Source organism: Anastrepha ludens, chromosome 4 (genome assembly GCF_028408465.1).
Source record: "Anastrepha ludens isolate Willacy chromosome 4, idAnaLude1.1, whole genome shotgun sequence".
NCBI classification, from domain to species: Eukaryota; Metazoa; Arthropoda; class Insecta; order Diptera; family Tephritidae; genus Anastrepha; species Anastrepha ludens.
Genome location: NC_071500.1, coordinates 19,765,064 through 19,782,400, shown reverse-complemented (window position 1 = coordinate 19,782,400; position 17,337 = coordinate 19,765,064). Strand labels below are relative to the sequence as shown.

At 36.7% G+C, this 17,337-nt stretch overlaps 1 protein-coding gene across 1 annotated transcript in view; it reads left to right on the top strand.

Moving 5' to 3' along the window:
* LOC128860237 (formin-binding protein 1-like) overlaps positions 1 to 17,337 on the top strand; it is a gene marked incomplete at its 5' end in the record, with an annotated part of 54,206 nt that overhangs the window by 13,637 nt on the left and 23,232 nt on the right. Inside the window, 1 exon segment of the mRNA XM_054097622.1 lies at positions 7,780 to 7,830. Within this exon segment, the coding sequence (XP_053953597.1) occupies positions 7,780 to 7,830 (51 nt within the window).

The following is a 17,337-nucleotide window of genomic DNA, read 5'->3' as shown; positions in this document are numbered from 1 at the left end:
CATTTTCTTTTGGCGTCGACTGTATGCATCATCAACATCATTCTAATGGTGAGAATTTGAAAAGTAAGCACTTGCCATTAAATCTTAAATCTTTAAAATAAAGATGAAGATATAGACAAAGATGAAGGTGAAGAAGAGGATAGAAACTGAGGCAAAGTTAGAGATAAAGAGAGGCATAGAGTTGACGATAAGGAGACAAAGACAACGCTGCAACTGGTTTAGTCCCGACCACTGAGCCAGGAATAATTTTTTTAATTAACTTCGAAAAGGCAATGAAATTTAGCAAGTAACTTCCAGCGTTTTTGCATAATTTTGTATCTCTTTTCACTTCTTAATTTTCCGAAAAAACACCCTTTTTGCGCATTTCAATATCACCTCCGCTTTACTGTAGTGCGTGCTATACATTTATAATTTTTTTTGTGCAAATTAAATACCTCAAATGTTACCCTGAAATATCTGCAATTGATAGCCATAAGTTGTTTGAAGAAATGTGAGTGGGCGCGCTATTCAAGGTGCGGCTATTTATGGTGGACAATATGGCATTATTATGCTTGGATGTGTGCGAATATGTATGTATACGCGAATATGCACATTTTCTATGTGTGGCAAGTTTGCATATATTATATGAGTATTTGCAAACTTAATTAGGCCACCGAAAACACGAGCTCTCTGTACTGCCACCATTGCCGCTGCGCTCAATACCGCTATGTACGAGTATATGATTTAATTTCGGTGAAGGTCAGATATTTATTTAGGTTATATAATTGCATACTATTTTTCTGAGTTTATGATGTTGTTGTCTTTTTTTAATTAAATTGTTTCTTTATTTGTTTTTGTTTTTATTTTTTTTTAATTTTTTGTTTGTTTTTTATAATTTTTTTTAATTTTGTGTTTTATTTGTTTTATCTTTATCTTTTTATTTTTAATTTTTTTTTAATATATTTTTTTAGTATTTTCATTTTTTTATTTTATTTAATTTTTTTTTAGCTTTGTTTTATTCATTTTAATTTTTTTTTTATTTTTTTTTTTTTATTATTTATTTATTTTTTAATTTTATTTTTTTTTTTGTTTTTATTGAATTTTTTTTAGCTTTGTAGTTTTGAATTTATTTTTAATTTTTTTAATTTGTTATTATTTTTTTGAATTTTTTTTTTAGTTTTCTTTTTAATTTGTATTTGATTTGTTTTATATTTTTATTTTGAATTTTTTTTATATATGTTTTGGTTTTATTCTTATTTTATTTTATTTTTTTTTTAACTTCGTTTTATTCATTTTAATTTTTTTATTTTGTATTATTTGGTTGGTTGATTTAAGGGTGACCCCGCATCGGGTGACATAGATCGCAAGTTGGGTCCGTTGTGTTGCCCTAGAGCTCATTATATTATATTATATGATTTCCCCACCTAACCGAGATTTTTATTGTAGATTTTGGTCAAAGATATTAATTCGTTTCGAGAATTTGATGAGAGATTCGATTTTCAGGTCCGAGAGTACTGAAAGATTGTCAATTGTTGGAGAGCCTAGAAGAGCGAGTCGACTTCTGGCTAGACCGGGACAACTGCACAGCAAATGTCTGCTCGATACTTCCTCATCTTCGTCCTCGCAGTATCTGCACAGGTCGTTTTGAGGAACCCCGAGCCGACGTGCATGAGTGCCCGAAAGGCAGTGGCCGGTGATAAGAGATATTATATGCCTTAGTTCGTGTTTCGAAAGACTTATAAGGGTTTTTGCCTGTTTCAGATGTAGGATGGCCAGATTTGTCTGGTCGTAACGCAAGTAGTTTCCACTCGCCGTTTTTTGTTTGTTTATTTTTTTCTTTGTGTTAATTTATTTTTTTTTTTTGTTGTTGTGTTTATATTTTTGTTTAGTTTTTGATTTTAATTTTTTTTTAATTGATTTTAGTTTTATTTTATTTTTTATTTTTTACTTATTATTTTTAACCTTGTTTTATTTTTTTATTTTTATTTTTTTTAATTTTTTATGTATTTTATTTTTGTTATATATTTTAATATTTTTTCATTTATTTTATATTTTTTCATATTTTTTTATATTTGTTTTAAGTTTTTTTGTTTTTGTTTTAACTTGTTTTTTTATTGGCTTTTTTTTTAATTTGTTTTTTTAAAGTATTTTTTTAAACATTTTTTTTAAATTTTTGTTTAATGTTTTTTTTTTATTTTTGAGTTTTTTCTTTTTTTTTTGTTTAAACGGTTCATCTCTGACCACTAACTAGCGGTGAATCGTGCTCGATAACTTTGTTGTCACTTTCACATGAACATTTTTCGAAAAGTGACGAATAGAAGAAGGCACCTATAAAAAAATTCAATTTTTATTTTAATTTTTGGTATACTTATATTATTTAAGCTTCTAATACAGGGTTGTCTAAATAAAAGGGTATAAACAAATTAAACATTAACTATTTTTTTTTTTTGTGTTTTTTTTTTGTATTTTTTTTGGTATTTTTTTTAATTTTTTTTTTGTGATTTTTTAAAACAAGTATTTTAAATAAACAAAAATCGCTTTGACTTTTGACAAATTTTGTGTGCTGGCGGTCTTGTTATTTTCTCCATACATTTCGAGCATTCGTTTATGGATGAAGTACCGCCAACAAAATAAATTATTCAAAATCCACGTGAGTTTTGTATTAGTTTAAACTTTTACATTATTGGACCGAAATCGAATGGGCTACAAAACTGTTAACTCAACATTTTTTTAAAAGTTTTGACAAAAGTTTTTAATTTGGAAAAAATTTTTGAAATTTTTTGTTCAAATTTTGAAATGCTGTATGATTTATATTTTTATAAAAAACAAAATAATAGAAAATATATTGTCAAAACTGTCACAGCTGGTGTATGAGGTGTGGTGTAAAAATTCACAACTAAGTCCAAATAATCTGGCATCATGAGCGACTCCATCTTTTTTAAACATATTTTTTAAACTTATTAAACTTTTTTTTTGTTTTTTTACCATATACTCCTAAATAAACAGTTCTAAATAAACAGTACAATATTTATTTTCGCCAAAAAAAAAGAGAGAAAAAAAGTTTTTTAGTATATGTTCATATTCCTATAATAGGGTGATCCAAATGCAATGGTGATTGAATAAAATAAAATAGCATATTTTTTGGTATACTTTTATTATCTATTTTTTTTTTGCTCTATTTTAAATCTGAAACTTTTCATTGTTTGATTTTCTAAATTTTTTAAACTTACCATTGAATTAAATTTTCGTTTGTTTTCGTTCTTCGTACTTTCGCCAACACATTGCATTGTTTTTGATAATTCCCTTTAGCCGCTTAATTCGCTGAAAATGGTGCACGGCCTGCCAGCTCGTATACTCACTCTTCGTAGTCTGCCTCATTGCCTTGTTAAATATAAGATTTTCCCCAAGCGCTCAGGCAAAAGAAATGAAAAAAAAAAAAAAAAAAAAAAAATTAATACATATTTACAAGTAATGCATTTGCTGCTTAGCCATCATTCAGGCGAAGCAAACCGCTGCTCTCTTCTTCGTAGTGGCATCGAGCGTGCAGTGACTGGCTGTCGCTCTGAAGTAAACTACTAACGTTTTGTTATATTTTTCCCCTACATTTGGTAGACTTCATCAGTAGCAGCATTGGGGGCAGCTTCAGATGGTTGGTTGGTGGTCGTTCGACTTGGATTCATCCAACGCACGCATACAGCTCACTCCGTACAAACTCCGCTGCTACTGCATTTGCGCAAAACTCACAGTTTTGTGCGCCGTTAGCTGAGCGTCGCGACCGGGTGAATTGTGTTTGATACCTTCACCTGTGACATTTCTTTAGCTTTTATTTTGCTTTGGTTTTCTTATATTTTGCTAGTTTTATTTGTTTATTTTCCAGCTACTTTTTTGTTATTACTGTTTCTCAGACGAGTTTAAGGCATGCATATATTTCAAACTTTTCCCATGGTAATCATGGATGAGCTAATGGAGTTCAACCAAGTGCGGCGTTGCAGGTCTCCATGCAGACCACAACATCGAACTCAAAGTTAAAACAGATTTACCCGGCACAAAATGAAGTATGTTTCACACTATGCGAATGTGTCTATAATTTATTTGTTATTGTTGCTATTTTACAATACAACTATTTTATGTTATTTTTCGCTATAATATTTTTATTTGATTTTAAGCCAATGCGAGGGTAGGTCAAAATGTTCGCGGAATGAAGAGGAACGGGAAGAGGTGTGGTGAAATTAAAATTAAAAATTCTCCTTTAAGCCTAAACCTAATATACCGGTTATCGGTCCTATTAGACTAATTTGAGGATTAGTAAAACTTTCCCTTCCAAATAGACAGAAATTGATTTCTTCATCATCAGACAAAAAGTTTTGCTCAATCTAAACCTCACTCGCTGGTTAAGGGTCTCGTAATCACACTTGTGAAGGACTTGACCAGGACTTGAACACGGTCACATTGCCGCGCACACGACGAGTCCATTTACGCATTTTTTTGCCTTCTATTTCCAGCCCATTGCAGGAAAATTTATTTATTTTTCGTCACCGCATTGACTCCTTCTTCTTGATTGCGCGATAACCACTTAGCGATTTTGCCCGAGTCTAACAAAACACGCCAGTCGTTTCTTTCTCGTGCTAAACGGCACCAGTTGCAAACACCAAGCGAAGTCCTTCTCCACCTGATCTTTTTAACGCTGGGGAAGCTCTCCTCTTCTCTCTTCCTCTGCTACCACTGGCTGGTACTGTATCAAATATTTTCAGAGCCGGTGCGTTTGTATCCATTCGAACGAGATGATCCAGTTAACGGATCCGCTGGATCTTTTTTCGCTGTGCTATGTCTATGTTGCCGTAAAGCTCATACAGCTCATTGTTCCATCGCCTACGATACTCCACGTAGTCAACGACCAAAGGTCCAAAAATCTTCCGGAGAATCTGTCTCTCAAACACTCCCAACGTCGCTCATCGAATGTTGTCACCGTTCAAGCTTCTGAGCCATAAGTTAAGACGGGCATGATTAGAACCTTATAAAGTGTTAAATTTGTTCGTCGAGAGAGGACTTTACTACTCATTTGGGCAAGAGAGATTCTCCGTTGGATTTCAAGGCTGATATGATTATTGGTGTTAACGCTGATCCTAAATAAAAAAAGTCCCGTACAACCTCGAAATCATAACTGTCAACAGTGATTTGGGTGCCGATACGCGAGTGCCTAGACTGTTTGTTTGATAACAGTAGGTACTTCGTTTAGTCCTTGTTCACCACCAGACCCATACGCTTTGCTTCTTTATCCAGTTTGGAAAAGGGAAAACTAACAGCGATGATGTCAATAACATAGCCAACAATTGCATTGACTTCCACTTCTATTAATTTTAGGGTTTAAGTTTCGCCTCCATCGACAATTCAGTGCACAGATTCAAAAACTCTTGCTTCTGTTGAAGTGTGACCAGCGCCTGAAAGACTAGCGCTGAGCTTAGACAGGCCAAGATGTGCCTAAATGATGTTAAAACTAGTCACGGGTGAATTTTTCTGATTTCTAGAATTCCTGCGTTCTTGTGCAGATTTTTGCCTTTTTCCAACATTTCAACATTACCTGATAATGTCGCTTCAGTGGGTTGTTTTGTGCCGTTGTAGCAGCATAAATAATTCCCATACACGCGCGGTGAATGCTGCTGTAGTGACAGTCCTTGGCCGGATTTAAATTCGGGTCTTTCCGGTCGCCTCATTCGGTTGGCCTGAACGCTGTTTCTTTTCAATTGACACTTCACTTTGCTTGCATATCCTTTTTTTAGTTTTTGTGTTCCTTGTTCACTCCTTTCGGGAGCATAGGCCCTCGATAAGACCCGCTGGTTTCGTTAATCTATTTGATTTCTGACAGGGTAGGTGATTAGTCTGCCGCTGCCAGTCTTACATAGTGGGAATGCCCACCTGTCGTTGCTTAGGAACCATGCCTCCTTACTGCTTGGAGCGCCATCTGTGTTTCACATTTTTCTGCCAGAAGGATCGCACAGCTTGTTGAGGACTTCGCTAAATTTGATGTGTCTGCGCTATTACCGCGATTGCCCGCTTCCTCTTGATGGCTCCCATATCCTGTGGCACTTGTAATCATAGTTTTTGCTGTGCAAAAGTTTCCTTACATAGATGACAGCCCTTCCATAGTGCCTCTAGTATGCTCCCTTGCTTAGTTTATGTTATCTTCCCGATTGCCTGACGTGAATATGAAAGAAACTTTTCATTTATAGTTGCGCTCAGTTGCTGTCGCGGTGTTAAGTAAAACAAAAATCCCCCTTACTTTGTCCAACACCTTGTAATGAACAAACTTTTTGCCCACCCTTCGTATGAAACTCTTTTTTTTTTATAATAATTTTTCGGCTCATTTCTTTACATGATGCAGTGAAATCTTAGCTTGTAGTTAAATCTAATGTTGCTTATTTTTTTATTCGCTGCTTTGTTTTACATGTTTTTTATGGCTACTTTTTTAGTTTTGTTAATGAAATTCGTATTGAAAATAATTTGCTCAATTAAAACCTGATTTTTTCTCTGCCAAGTATGCAGCTAACGAGGTAACCATCCAACCAAATAAAAATGATGCACCGCCAAGCATTCATTCGTTCAGTTGTTGTTCAGTTACTCATTAATTTGTCCAACCATCCATCATGAATGGCTTGAACGATCGAATGGATGCGAATAGATGGCTGGCTGGACTTTTGTTTTTGTTTTTGTTTTGCAATCACGCTATGCGGGCGCGCATGCGCGTAACGAGTAGCGCCACGATTGCTCGCCAAGTACTCGTTCAAATTGGCGCCGCGCAAGCGCATGCGCTTACAAGTCACATTACGAATTCTTCGTGGCATATTTACTTTGCATATTCACACAAGAAAATTCAATAAATATATGTACATAGATAATTTACATAAATGAAGCATTGCCTTCAACATCCAAGATAATTTGTAAATATTTCCATAAATAATTCAAAAAGCAAATTTTACATGGCCCACCCTATACATTTCCAAATGCACGTTAGGGTGCCTCACCAGAAAACGTTGCAAAATTACAATATAAAATCTATTATATTTTAAGACTATCGCCAAAAAGTATTTCGTGAAAATATTAAGATTTACGTGAGCAGGACCGATTTGGAAATATCTCCAAAAATGAGTTTATATTCGCAGTGGGCAAAGCTTCAGACCTGTTAGAACACTGCCATCATAACAGCCACGATAATCTTCGTGATGCTTTCCCTCCAACATCTACACAACGAGGCCTCCTCGCTCCCGGTTAAGGCACACAGAAGTGTGCTCAGTAAGCAGCTTCTAGAAATATTTTTGTAATGTAGTTTTATAATTTATTAAATCTTAGAGCAATTTAGAGGAGGAGCTTTAAGCTTAAATTCTTCTATCATCTGAGATGGTGTTTTTGGAAAATTTTTTCGAAAACTTATGTGATTTACAAAATACTCAATTTTTTTCAGGTACTTTCAAATCGGTTCAGCTTGCATAATTCTTAATATATTTTCGCAATATTTGAGAATAAAACAAATGTTAGAATTCGGAAGGAAACAAAAAGGCCGATTTTTTGTTTTGTATTTTTTTCTTTGTATTTATTTTGTTTGGTATAAAAAGTGTTGCACTCTAATGTATATTCACATGCACTCATACTACATCGTGGCTAAACAATTTCACTTTAGCTGCCGTGAAATTTTCGAAGATGTGTTTTGAAAAGCAAATATTTATCTACTTGAACTTTTTATAGCATCTGTTAGCACTACTTCAACTAAGTATTTAATTACTATTTTCTCCATTTTTTCACTTGCAGACGATTAGCGAAAAACTACCAGCCCAAAAAGAAGGAGGAGGAAGATAATGAGTGAGTATATTTTCGCCATTAACTTGTATTACTAACACATATTTATAAATAAATAATTAATTTAAATTGCTTGCTTCGTTCAAACTGCATTTTCATGTCTTGTTTTGATGCATAACAAGCAAAAAACCAGCAAAACCATAACCTTGTTCGCGTGCAAAATACCGTATCAAATAGCTACAGCATCTGACCAACGAATTAGGAACGATAATGCAAACTCTAAACTGGACTAGAAATAAAAGCGAAAGTAGTAGGTGAATGTTAAAAGAGTTGTGTTTTTTATTTGATTCTTATACAGGGTGGTACATAATGCGTTTGTAAATAAAAAATTGAAATTTTGAAAATTTTTCAAAATTATTTTTGTCTTGTTTATAAGAAACAGCAAATCTTGGCACTAAACATGGTGTTGCGAAAGGTTACTTGGCAACCCATTTCGCATTTTTTCACCTCTCTGTTTTTCTCATTCTGCCAATCAACACTTCGCCAATCAACAGCTGTCAAAGAGAAGCGAGCTTAACTGTCAAAGAGAAGCAAGCTTTCTTTTCGATTCTAGACGTTGGCGAAAGCGCATGGACGCGCGCATAAACGATTGTAAGGAATATGTAAATAATATAAAATATTTTCACATAACTATTGTAATCTTTTGTAAACCTATTAATAAATAAAATAAAGTTTTCAGCCTTTTCCAAACAGTAAATAAACCATTCCTTATTTACTGCACCAGAGCTAGATAAAACGGAATTCAGCCGCGTCAAACTGCCGTCGTCAACACATAGAAAACTATTAAATTCAAGTGATTTTCATGGATTGCCTGCCTTGGGTTTCATATATGAATTCTTGAATCGTCTGTGGATGGCGTGCCTAACATTTATCCTTACGGAGCCTCTAAAAAGCATAAATAAGTTGGCGCAAATAAATCACTCTATTGATTGATGTATAATTTTTGCAATTGACATCGTACGCCAATCATAGCACATGGGCTAAAAAGTCGCGTGCCTAACAAAGAAAACTCGTTTTTTTTTTGTTCAAAATTTGCTTTATTCATCAACGTAATTTCCATCAAGAACAACACAAGCATTCCAGCACCGTTCTAACATTACAATACCACGATTTTTCTTTTGCCTCAAAATACGCAGGCCTCAATTTCAGCAATAACCTCTTCATTCGAGCGAAACATAAGGATCATTAATAGTCAAGCATTTTTTGTTAGGTCTGCGAACAGCCTGTAGTCGCTGGGAGCCAAATCTGGCGAATATGGTGTATGTGGGGCACTGCGCACATCCAAAAATACCAAGGCCATAACTTTTCCAGCCGATTGTTGTGATTTTGGACGCTTTAGACGAGCTTCACCAGTTGCTGTCCCCTGAGACGACGATCGTTTTGATTCCGGAGTAAAATGAGGGATCCATGTTTCATCCATTGTCACGTTTGAACTACTCAAAATCGTTAACATGTTCTCGTTCTTGGTCAATAGTGAGCAAACGCGGCACCCACTTTGAACAGAGCTTTCTCATAGTCAAATGCTGTTGCAATATAAAGTCAACTAATTCTTTTGATATCTTTACGATGTCAGCTAACTCACGCAACTTCACTTTTCCATCATTCAAAACTATTTTGTGAATTTTTTTGACGTTTACTGGTGCTACCGCTTCATTTGCGCGTCCACTGCGTTGTGCATCAGCGATGTCTCTACGACTAGGTTTAAAGTCAACAAACCATCGCTTTATTGCTGTTTCCCCATAACATCTTTCAAGCCATTGCTTCGCTTAAACGGTATTTGTCCCCATCAAGAAGCAGTGTAAAATTAAAACACGAAACTCTTTTTGATCCGTTGTTTTGAAAATAACAAAAGTAGCGTCACTCTTAGCGCAATAACCCTCTAACTATATACCTTCTGCTCAAATATGAACGAGACGTTATCAATAAAACGGTCCGCGGATGACATATGGCAAAAATAAATTTTTTGTGTTTTGGTAGGACTGTTATAAGCTTACATGGCAAATTTCAGCGTGATATGTCACATAGTTTGTTTTCTGTGCTATTGTAAACAAGTCAAGCTCGAGTGTGTTCTTCAAATTTAACGATGGAAATTCAAGTTGAACAAAGAATTTGTTTGAAATTTTGTTATTCCAACAAAATTTCGGCTTCAGACGCCTTAAAAATGTTGCAGACAACCTAAGGGGACTCTGCTCTATCGCGTGCACGTGTTTTCCAGTGGTACAAATCGTTCAAAGAGGGCCGTACATCGGTTGAAAACTTGCCTCATGAACGTCGTCCAGCAACATCAGTAAACGACGAAAACATCGGAAAAGTAAAGGAAATTGCGCTTGAAAATCGCTCAAATCGCAAAATCGGTTAACGCTGAATATTATTTAGACGTTTTAAAGCGTTTGCGCGAGAACAACAAGTCATGGTTCTTGCATCACGATAATGCATCAGCTCACACATCACGTCTTGTTCGCGATTATTTGAACAAAAATAATGTTAATATCGTTCCGCAAGCACCGTATTCGCCTGATATGGCTCCATGTGACTTTTTCCTGTTTCCCAAGCTCAAGTTGCCGCTCCGTGGAAAACATTTTGAGACAATTGAAGTCATAAAAGATAATTGGAAGAACACACTCGAGCTTGACTTGTTTACAGTAGCACAGAAAACAAACTATGTGACATATCACGCTGAAATTTGCCATGTAAGCTTATAACAGTCCTACCAAAAAACAAAAAATTTATTTTTGCCATATATCATCCGCGGATCGTTTTATTGATAACGTCTCGTTCATATTTGAGCAGAAGGTATATTGTTTATAATTGGCGCGTACACCCTTTTTGGTTGTTTTCTTGGCAGAAATACACTCGGAGGTTTGCCATTGCCTGCCGAGGGGCGACCGCTATTAGAAAAAACTCACTAACTAATGAATAGAATATCATGAAATTTTAGCAGCTGTCTTCTTAAGGTCAGTACTAACTGACAAAGAGGTGAAGGTAGTAAAACTATTGCTATTTGACATTTGTGAACTAAACAGCGGCAGTATTCAATCGGACAAGCAATGGAGTGCGTGAGGATAAAATACAGATTTTCATCACTAAAAATCAAATTTTTTATTTAGTAGAAAAGCTATTCAAAAACAATGTCGGATGCTTAATTTTGCGCCAACTTGAAGTTTAAATTCAAAATGATCCAAAGGGTGGTCCATACATCTATTATTGGAAAAAATATTGACATTGGTTTTTATTAAATATTTTGCTACATTCAACACAGTTTTTATCCTCTTCGATGTACTTCGCGTGAAATTTAGTGTTTTGTCATCATATCCAAATTAAGCTATTTTGCATGAGAATTAAATCGTCTGAGGAATGCTCCATAAACTCAATATGCTAATAGGACTATGAATAAGTTCGTGCGGTTTTACAACAGATGGCGTAACTTGATTATTATTCCATCGATCCACATTTCCAAACATTCATTGGAGAGCTACTGTCGTAAGGCACAAACGTCAGTATAAGTTTTTTATTTGAAGCGTAAACAACAATATTTTTACCACACTTGAAAATGTCGAATTTCGTGCCAAATAATGTGTTTTTGCGGGGAATTCTTCTTCATTATTTTAATATGAAGAAAAAAGCAGCCGAAAGTCATCGTATCTTGGTGGAAGTTTATGGTGAGCATGCTCTATCTGAGCGAACGTGCCAGAAGTGGTTTGCACGCTTTAAAAGTGGTGATTTTGGCTTGGAAGACGAAGAACGCGAGGGTGCGCCGCCAAAGTTCATGGATACCGAATTGGAGGAATTGCTCGATCAAGATCCGGCTCAAACGCAAGAAGAGGTTGCAAAAACTTTGGGAGTTGATCAATCAACCATTTCCAAACGTTTAAAAGCCATGGGAATGATCCGAAAGGTAGGCCATTGGGTGCCGTATGAATTGAAGCCAAGAGACGTTGAACGCCGTTTTATGGCATGCGAACAACTGCTTCAACGGCACAAAAGAAAGGGTTTTTTGCATCGAATTGTGACTGGCGATGAAAAGTGGGTCCATTACGACAATCCAAAACGTCGGGCAACGTATGGATACCCTGGCCATGCTTCAACATCGACGTCGGCGCAGAATATTCATGGCCTGAAGGTTATGCTGTGTATCTGGTGGGACCAGCTGGGTGTTGTGTATTATGAGCTACTGAAACCGAATGAAACGATTACGGGGGATGTCTACCGACGACAATTGATGCGTTTGAGCCGAGCACTGCGAGAAAAACGGCCGCAATACGCCGATAGACACGACAAAGTTATTTTGCAACATGACAATGCTCGGCCACATGTTGCACAAGTGGTCAAAACATACTTAGAAACGCTCAAATGGGATGTCCTACCCCACCCGCCGTATAGTCCAGACCTTGCGCCATCCGATTACTATCTCTTCCGATCGATGCAACATGGCCTGGCTGACCAGCACTTCCGTAATTACGATGAAGTCAAAAAATGGATCGATTCGTGGATTGCGGCAAAACCGACCGAATTTTTCACAAAGGGAATCCGTGAATTGCCAGAAAGATGGGAAAAAGTAGTAGTAAGCGATGGACAATATTTTGAATATTAAATTTGTAACCATTTTACGTCAATAAAGTTTCAAATTTCGAAAAAAAAAAAACCGCACGAACTTATTCATAGTCCTATTAAACTAGAATATTCTGCGCACCGCAACAGTATTGGTTCACCGTTCGCATCGTTAATTGAACGAAATGTGGTGACCCTCATTTTTCGCTTGCAACACAACTTGAAATCAGCACTGAAAGTGTATTTTTCATTCTTAGAAGAACATAAGCAGTGATCAACAATTTCTCCTTTCTGCTCCTTATGCAATTTGTGTTGTTGTTGTTGTTGAGGTGGTTGAACATTTCTTAGCTGAAATGCTCCTAATTAGTGACCAGCACCGTTTTAATACCACTATCTCGTGAAATGATGAGATGTTTTTTTTTTTTTTTTTGTTTCCAAGTCAGATCCATTTAGTGAGGTCCAAGTATAGGAGCAAATCCTTTATCTCGATGACTGAGGTCTCCTTAATTTGCTGTAGGAAAGGCTTACCGAAGGATCGGAGTCGTGCCCTGGCTAGTCCCGGACATTCACATAAATAGTGGAACAGACTTTCCTTCGCCCCTTCCGCTTGACAGCTTCTACAGATAGGATTGAAGGGTAGATTGAGTCTAGCTGCATGATCCCCTACTTTCCAATGTCCTGTAAGGGTTGCAGTGATCCGTGAAATGTTTGGCCGAGAACATCCTAACAGGTCATTCGTCCTTTGGATTTTATATGACGGCCATGTGTTTTTTGTTGTGATACATGTAGGTATTTGCTTCCATCTTCTTTCGGCTAAAGCATGATAGTGTGAAGCAATAGATGCTTTTAGTGTGTTCAGTGGGGTGGAAACTGCCACCGCCTCTGCTATGTCTAGTGTTGAGCCCTTTCTTGCTAGCTCATCCGCTATCTCATTGCCTCGTATGTTCCTATGACCGGGAACCCATATCAGGGTAATTTCAAGCCAATGGCTGAGCAGTTTCAGCTCCTCTCTACACTGATGCAATTTGTGTACTTCGTTAAGGTATTTTTCGCATAAAATCTTTTATATGCATATATTAAAGAATTTCCCGATAAACGCACCTTCCTCCAATAGGTTTATTCATAGCCCTTATGCAGATAAGCCCTCAATAAGCTTCTCTCTTCTTGCATCAAATCACTTTGCTTCGGCTTTTGAAGGTCTACTCAAAATATCCAATTTTATAAGCAACTCTTACTGTTGCTAATTCGTTGGTCAGGTACTGTATACTCGTCACTTCGTCTTAATTTTAGTAACCATTACCACTCTTAAATTGTTTTGATTCGCGCTATTAGATGAAGCTTTTTCATGCACCAGTTGCACTGATGGCTATTTATTTTGGTATTTGTTTGCGTTAGCCGTGCTTTATTAGCATGCACCAGATACATTTTCCAAAGGCAGTCTTTTTTTCTTGTTTTATTTTTTGATTTAGTAATTAACTAAATTTGCGGTTCTTCAGTTATTAAAGAGCAGTTTTACACATTTAATGATACAGATATATTTGTGTAACTATTACTTATAGGTGTTCTAGATTTTCTTTTTAATTTAGCTGCGTTTATGGCATATTTTTTTTTTCTATTTGGCTTCATCTTTGCTTGTCTTCGGTATCTTCGAGTAATTTTAGATAGCATTATCGACATCTGTTAAATCCAAATCTGGCCAAAATATAATTGTACCATTATGACGACTTAGGAACGACTGCACACGGTTTTTCAGTGTAGATGGTTCCGATAGAGAAGTACGACGTGGATTTATTATCGGTCGCTGCAAGGTCCGGAGAATACAGCGGATGCTGAAGGACCTCCCATTCGATCTCTTGGAGTGCGGCTTTGACAATTTGTGTGGGGCCTGGCGTTGCCGTGAAGGAGTATAGTATGATCATGTCGATCAGGTTTTCTCAGTCGGATAGTCTCATTTACGCGGTGTAGCTGGACAAAGTAGAGCTCCTTGTTGACCGTGGCATTCTTTTCGAGCATTTCCCAGTGCGCCATGCCCATATCAAGATCCCAATTCCATCAAACACATATAATGATCTCCTTTGGATGAACATCCCGCTCGACTCTCCGCTTTGGCGTAACTCCTGAAGCCACCCACTCCGTTTTTACCATTTCTCATCTCCCGTGACGATTCGGTACAAAAAGCGTTGTTTATGACCGCGTGTTGACCGATGGTGAATGGCCTAATCGTTTGAAAGCTTGCGTAAAAGCGAATGGTGACCATTGCGAAGGAAAATGAAATTTTTTCTCTAATATTTACGTGATTAAATAAAACTAACTTCATTAGAAAACGTATTATAATTTCATATCTATAACGGACTTAACTTGTAACAGAACTTATGGCAGGACTAAGTACATACATGAAAGTATTTGAATAGAGAAGAATTTTGTTTTTTCGCAAATTTCTTTGATCGAAGGCCAATTTAAGCGTACTTTCCATAAATTCTATTATAAGATAGTAACAAAAAAAATATATATAAAATTAAAAAAAAGGAAAAAAAAACCAAAGAGTAATTTTTCGCCAGCCACCTACGTTTCAGCATTCATAAGTAAACATACACTCGTGGCCACGTAAACCTTACCACCTCACTTTTTGCACTTTTTCCCAATTACTGCGGTTTAACTCACCAAATCTTTCCGAAAATGAAGACATCTACGAAATAGTAAACATTGCTTAATAAATAAACATTTTTTGAGCAAAAAATTATTAATATTTAACTATGAAGATAATTTTTCTTTTATATGCATTACAATTTTTGCAACATCAGAGTGCTTTTGCATTCGTTTTCGATATAAAAAATTCATAAATATTTGAGTAAATACTCTAATATGCAGTTCAACCGCCTTTGACAGCAATAACTGCCTGGACCTCGAGCAGAAAAAGGGCAGATTTCAAAGAATTTCCTGCTCCCATACCATGTTAAACACTTTTTTTAGTTCTGCCTTAGAACTTGGTCTGTGTTGAGCCAGATGCTGAATCGTGTTCAAGTGGGGAAAGAAACAAAATGTTTGTCTTCACACTTTTCTGAACCATAAGCATGAGAATACATATATAGCTGATTCAATACCGTATAAAAACTTACCGATTTTGCTCGACGGCATGATACGGAGTCGTCCGGAAAGATGACCTCAGAAGTATGCCGCCCATGCCGCCCATATTGTTCTTATACGACGGGAACGATAAAATTTGATAGAACCTCTCTGCACTTTTGGGCTTTCATCATTCCATCAACAAAGAGTAAAGTATCCCATATAAAGAAATAAAAACATGCATTCCCCGACCATTTGGCATTCAGTATACTTAACCGTTCTCGTCACACAATTTTCTTTAAAGCGTTCCCCTGGAAATCGACGGGCATATGGTAAATGGTCGTTGCAGGGCAAATTAAATTTGTTTTCATTCGACCATATTACCATTTGATTTTTTGACTGTCTTCAAGGACCAGTTACAGTGCGTTTTGGCGCATTTCCACCGAGCAAGTCACATCATTTTTCTTTTTACAAACATGGGTTTTGCGCGGGTTACCTTCTATTAAAGACGTACTCCTGCACCCTCCTGCGTATATTTCTTAAGATTTTTTTTTCTCCTTGTTCACTCCTCTCGCGAGCATAGGGCCTCGACAAGACTCTTCCATCGTACACAGTTCTGTGCTGTTGTTTTTGCACCGTCCCATGAGATGTCGGCATCTGCTAGTTCGCGTAATATCGATCTTCTCCAAGTGGTTTTTGGTCGATCACGACCTCTGCTCCCTTGTGGGTTCCAGTCCAGTGCTATTCTCATGATGCTATCTAGTGGTTTTCTCAATGCATAACCTATCCATCGCCACTTTCTGCGTTTGATTTGCCTAAGGATGGCTTTTAAGTTTGTTAATCTCCACAGTGCGTCGTAACTGATGGTGTTTGGCTAGAATATTCCAACTCTACTCTGACGACCCAAACGAAATTTATTATTCTTGGACGGCTACATCTAGCTTTTCTCACTATCTCTCTCTTTTTCTAAAGTGAAAATAATATGTTTTTGATCACGAATTAAATTGCTTATATTTAGCGCACATTTTTTAAGTCCTTATGTTTAACCCAGGATTTCTCACAAACTCCTAAAATACATTTGTCAATACTTTGCACTTCAATTGTGTAGATTAAAATAAAAATTTGAATCATTTCGACTAGAACGGCTATAACTACGGTTGAAATGCACATTTAGGTAGACAAAAAAATGTACTGGTAAGGTTTCCATGACCTCGAGTGTACCTCGTTCGTGTACCAAATTCGTTTATGTACACACATCTATCCATATGCCCGTTACTATCTACGTACGCAGCTCGCTTTCTCGCTCTTCCAAAGTATGCAATACTACAACAAGAACGCGCCCAGCAATTTACCCAATAACAAATGCGCTATCAAAAAAACACTACAAGCATTTTCAGACATTCAGACTTTCAAACACCAACAGAATTTGCGAAATTTTGTTTATAGCAAAGCCGCCATTGTTTTTGTCTGCTTGCACTTGAATGAATACTCAAATGGGCAACTAAAATTAGTGTCTGGTATAATGGGTGATGAGAGAAATGTATTTTTTTATGAAATGTTTTGGTGCGGACTGTCTTGTAGAAGCGTTACATCTCTTCATTTCTGCGAAAAAGGTTGAGACCGGGGCAAAAGTGTACCAGGCGAATGTCTTAGAAAGCGCAGTTGAGCAGTACTCTCTTCAAAGGAGAGCGTTGGATCTTCCCACAGGATTCCGCTCCAGTAAAAATCAATATTCCTGTGTTTATAGCCACAGAAGATTGACCGTCTGGAGTCAGATCCGAATCCATTGGACTACAGTTTGTGAGCAAAACTGGAGAGCATGGTCTGTCGAAGACCTCACAGAAGTTTGGGGAATATCAAACAATCTTTGGTTCGAGCAGCGACGTCCCTATCCATGGG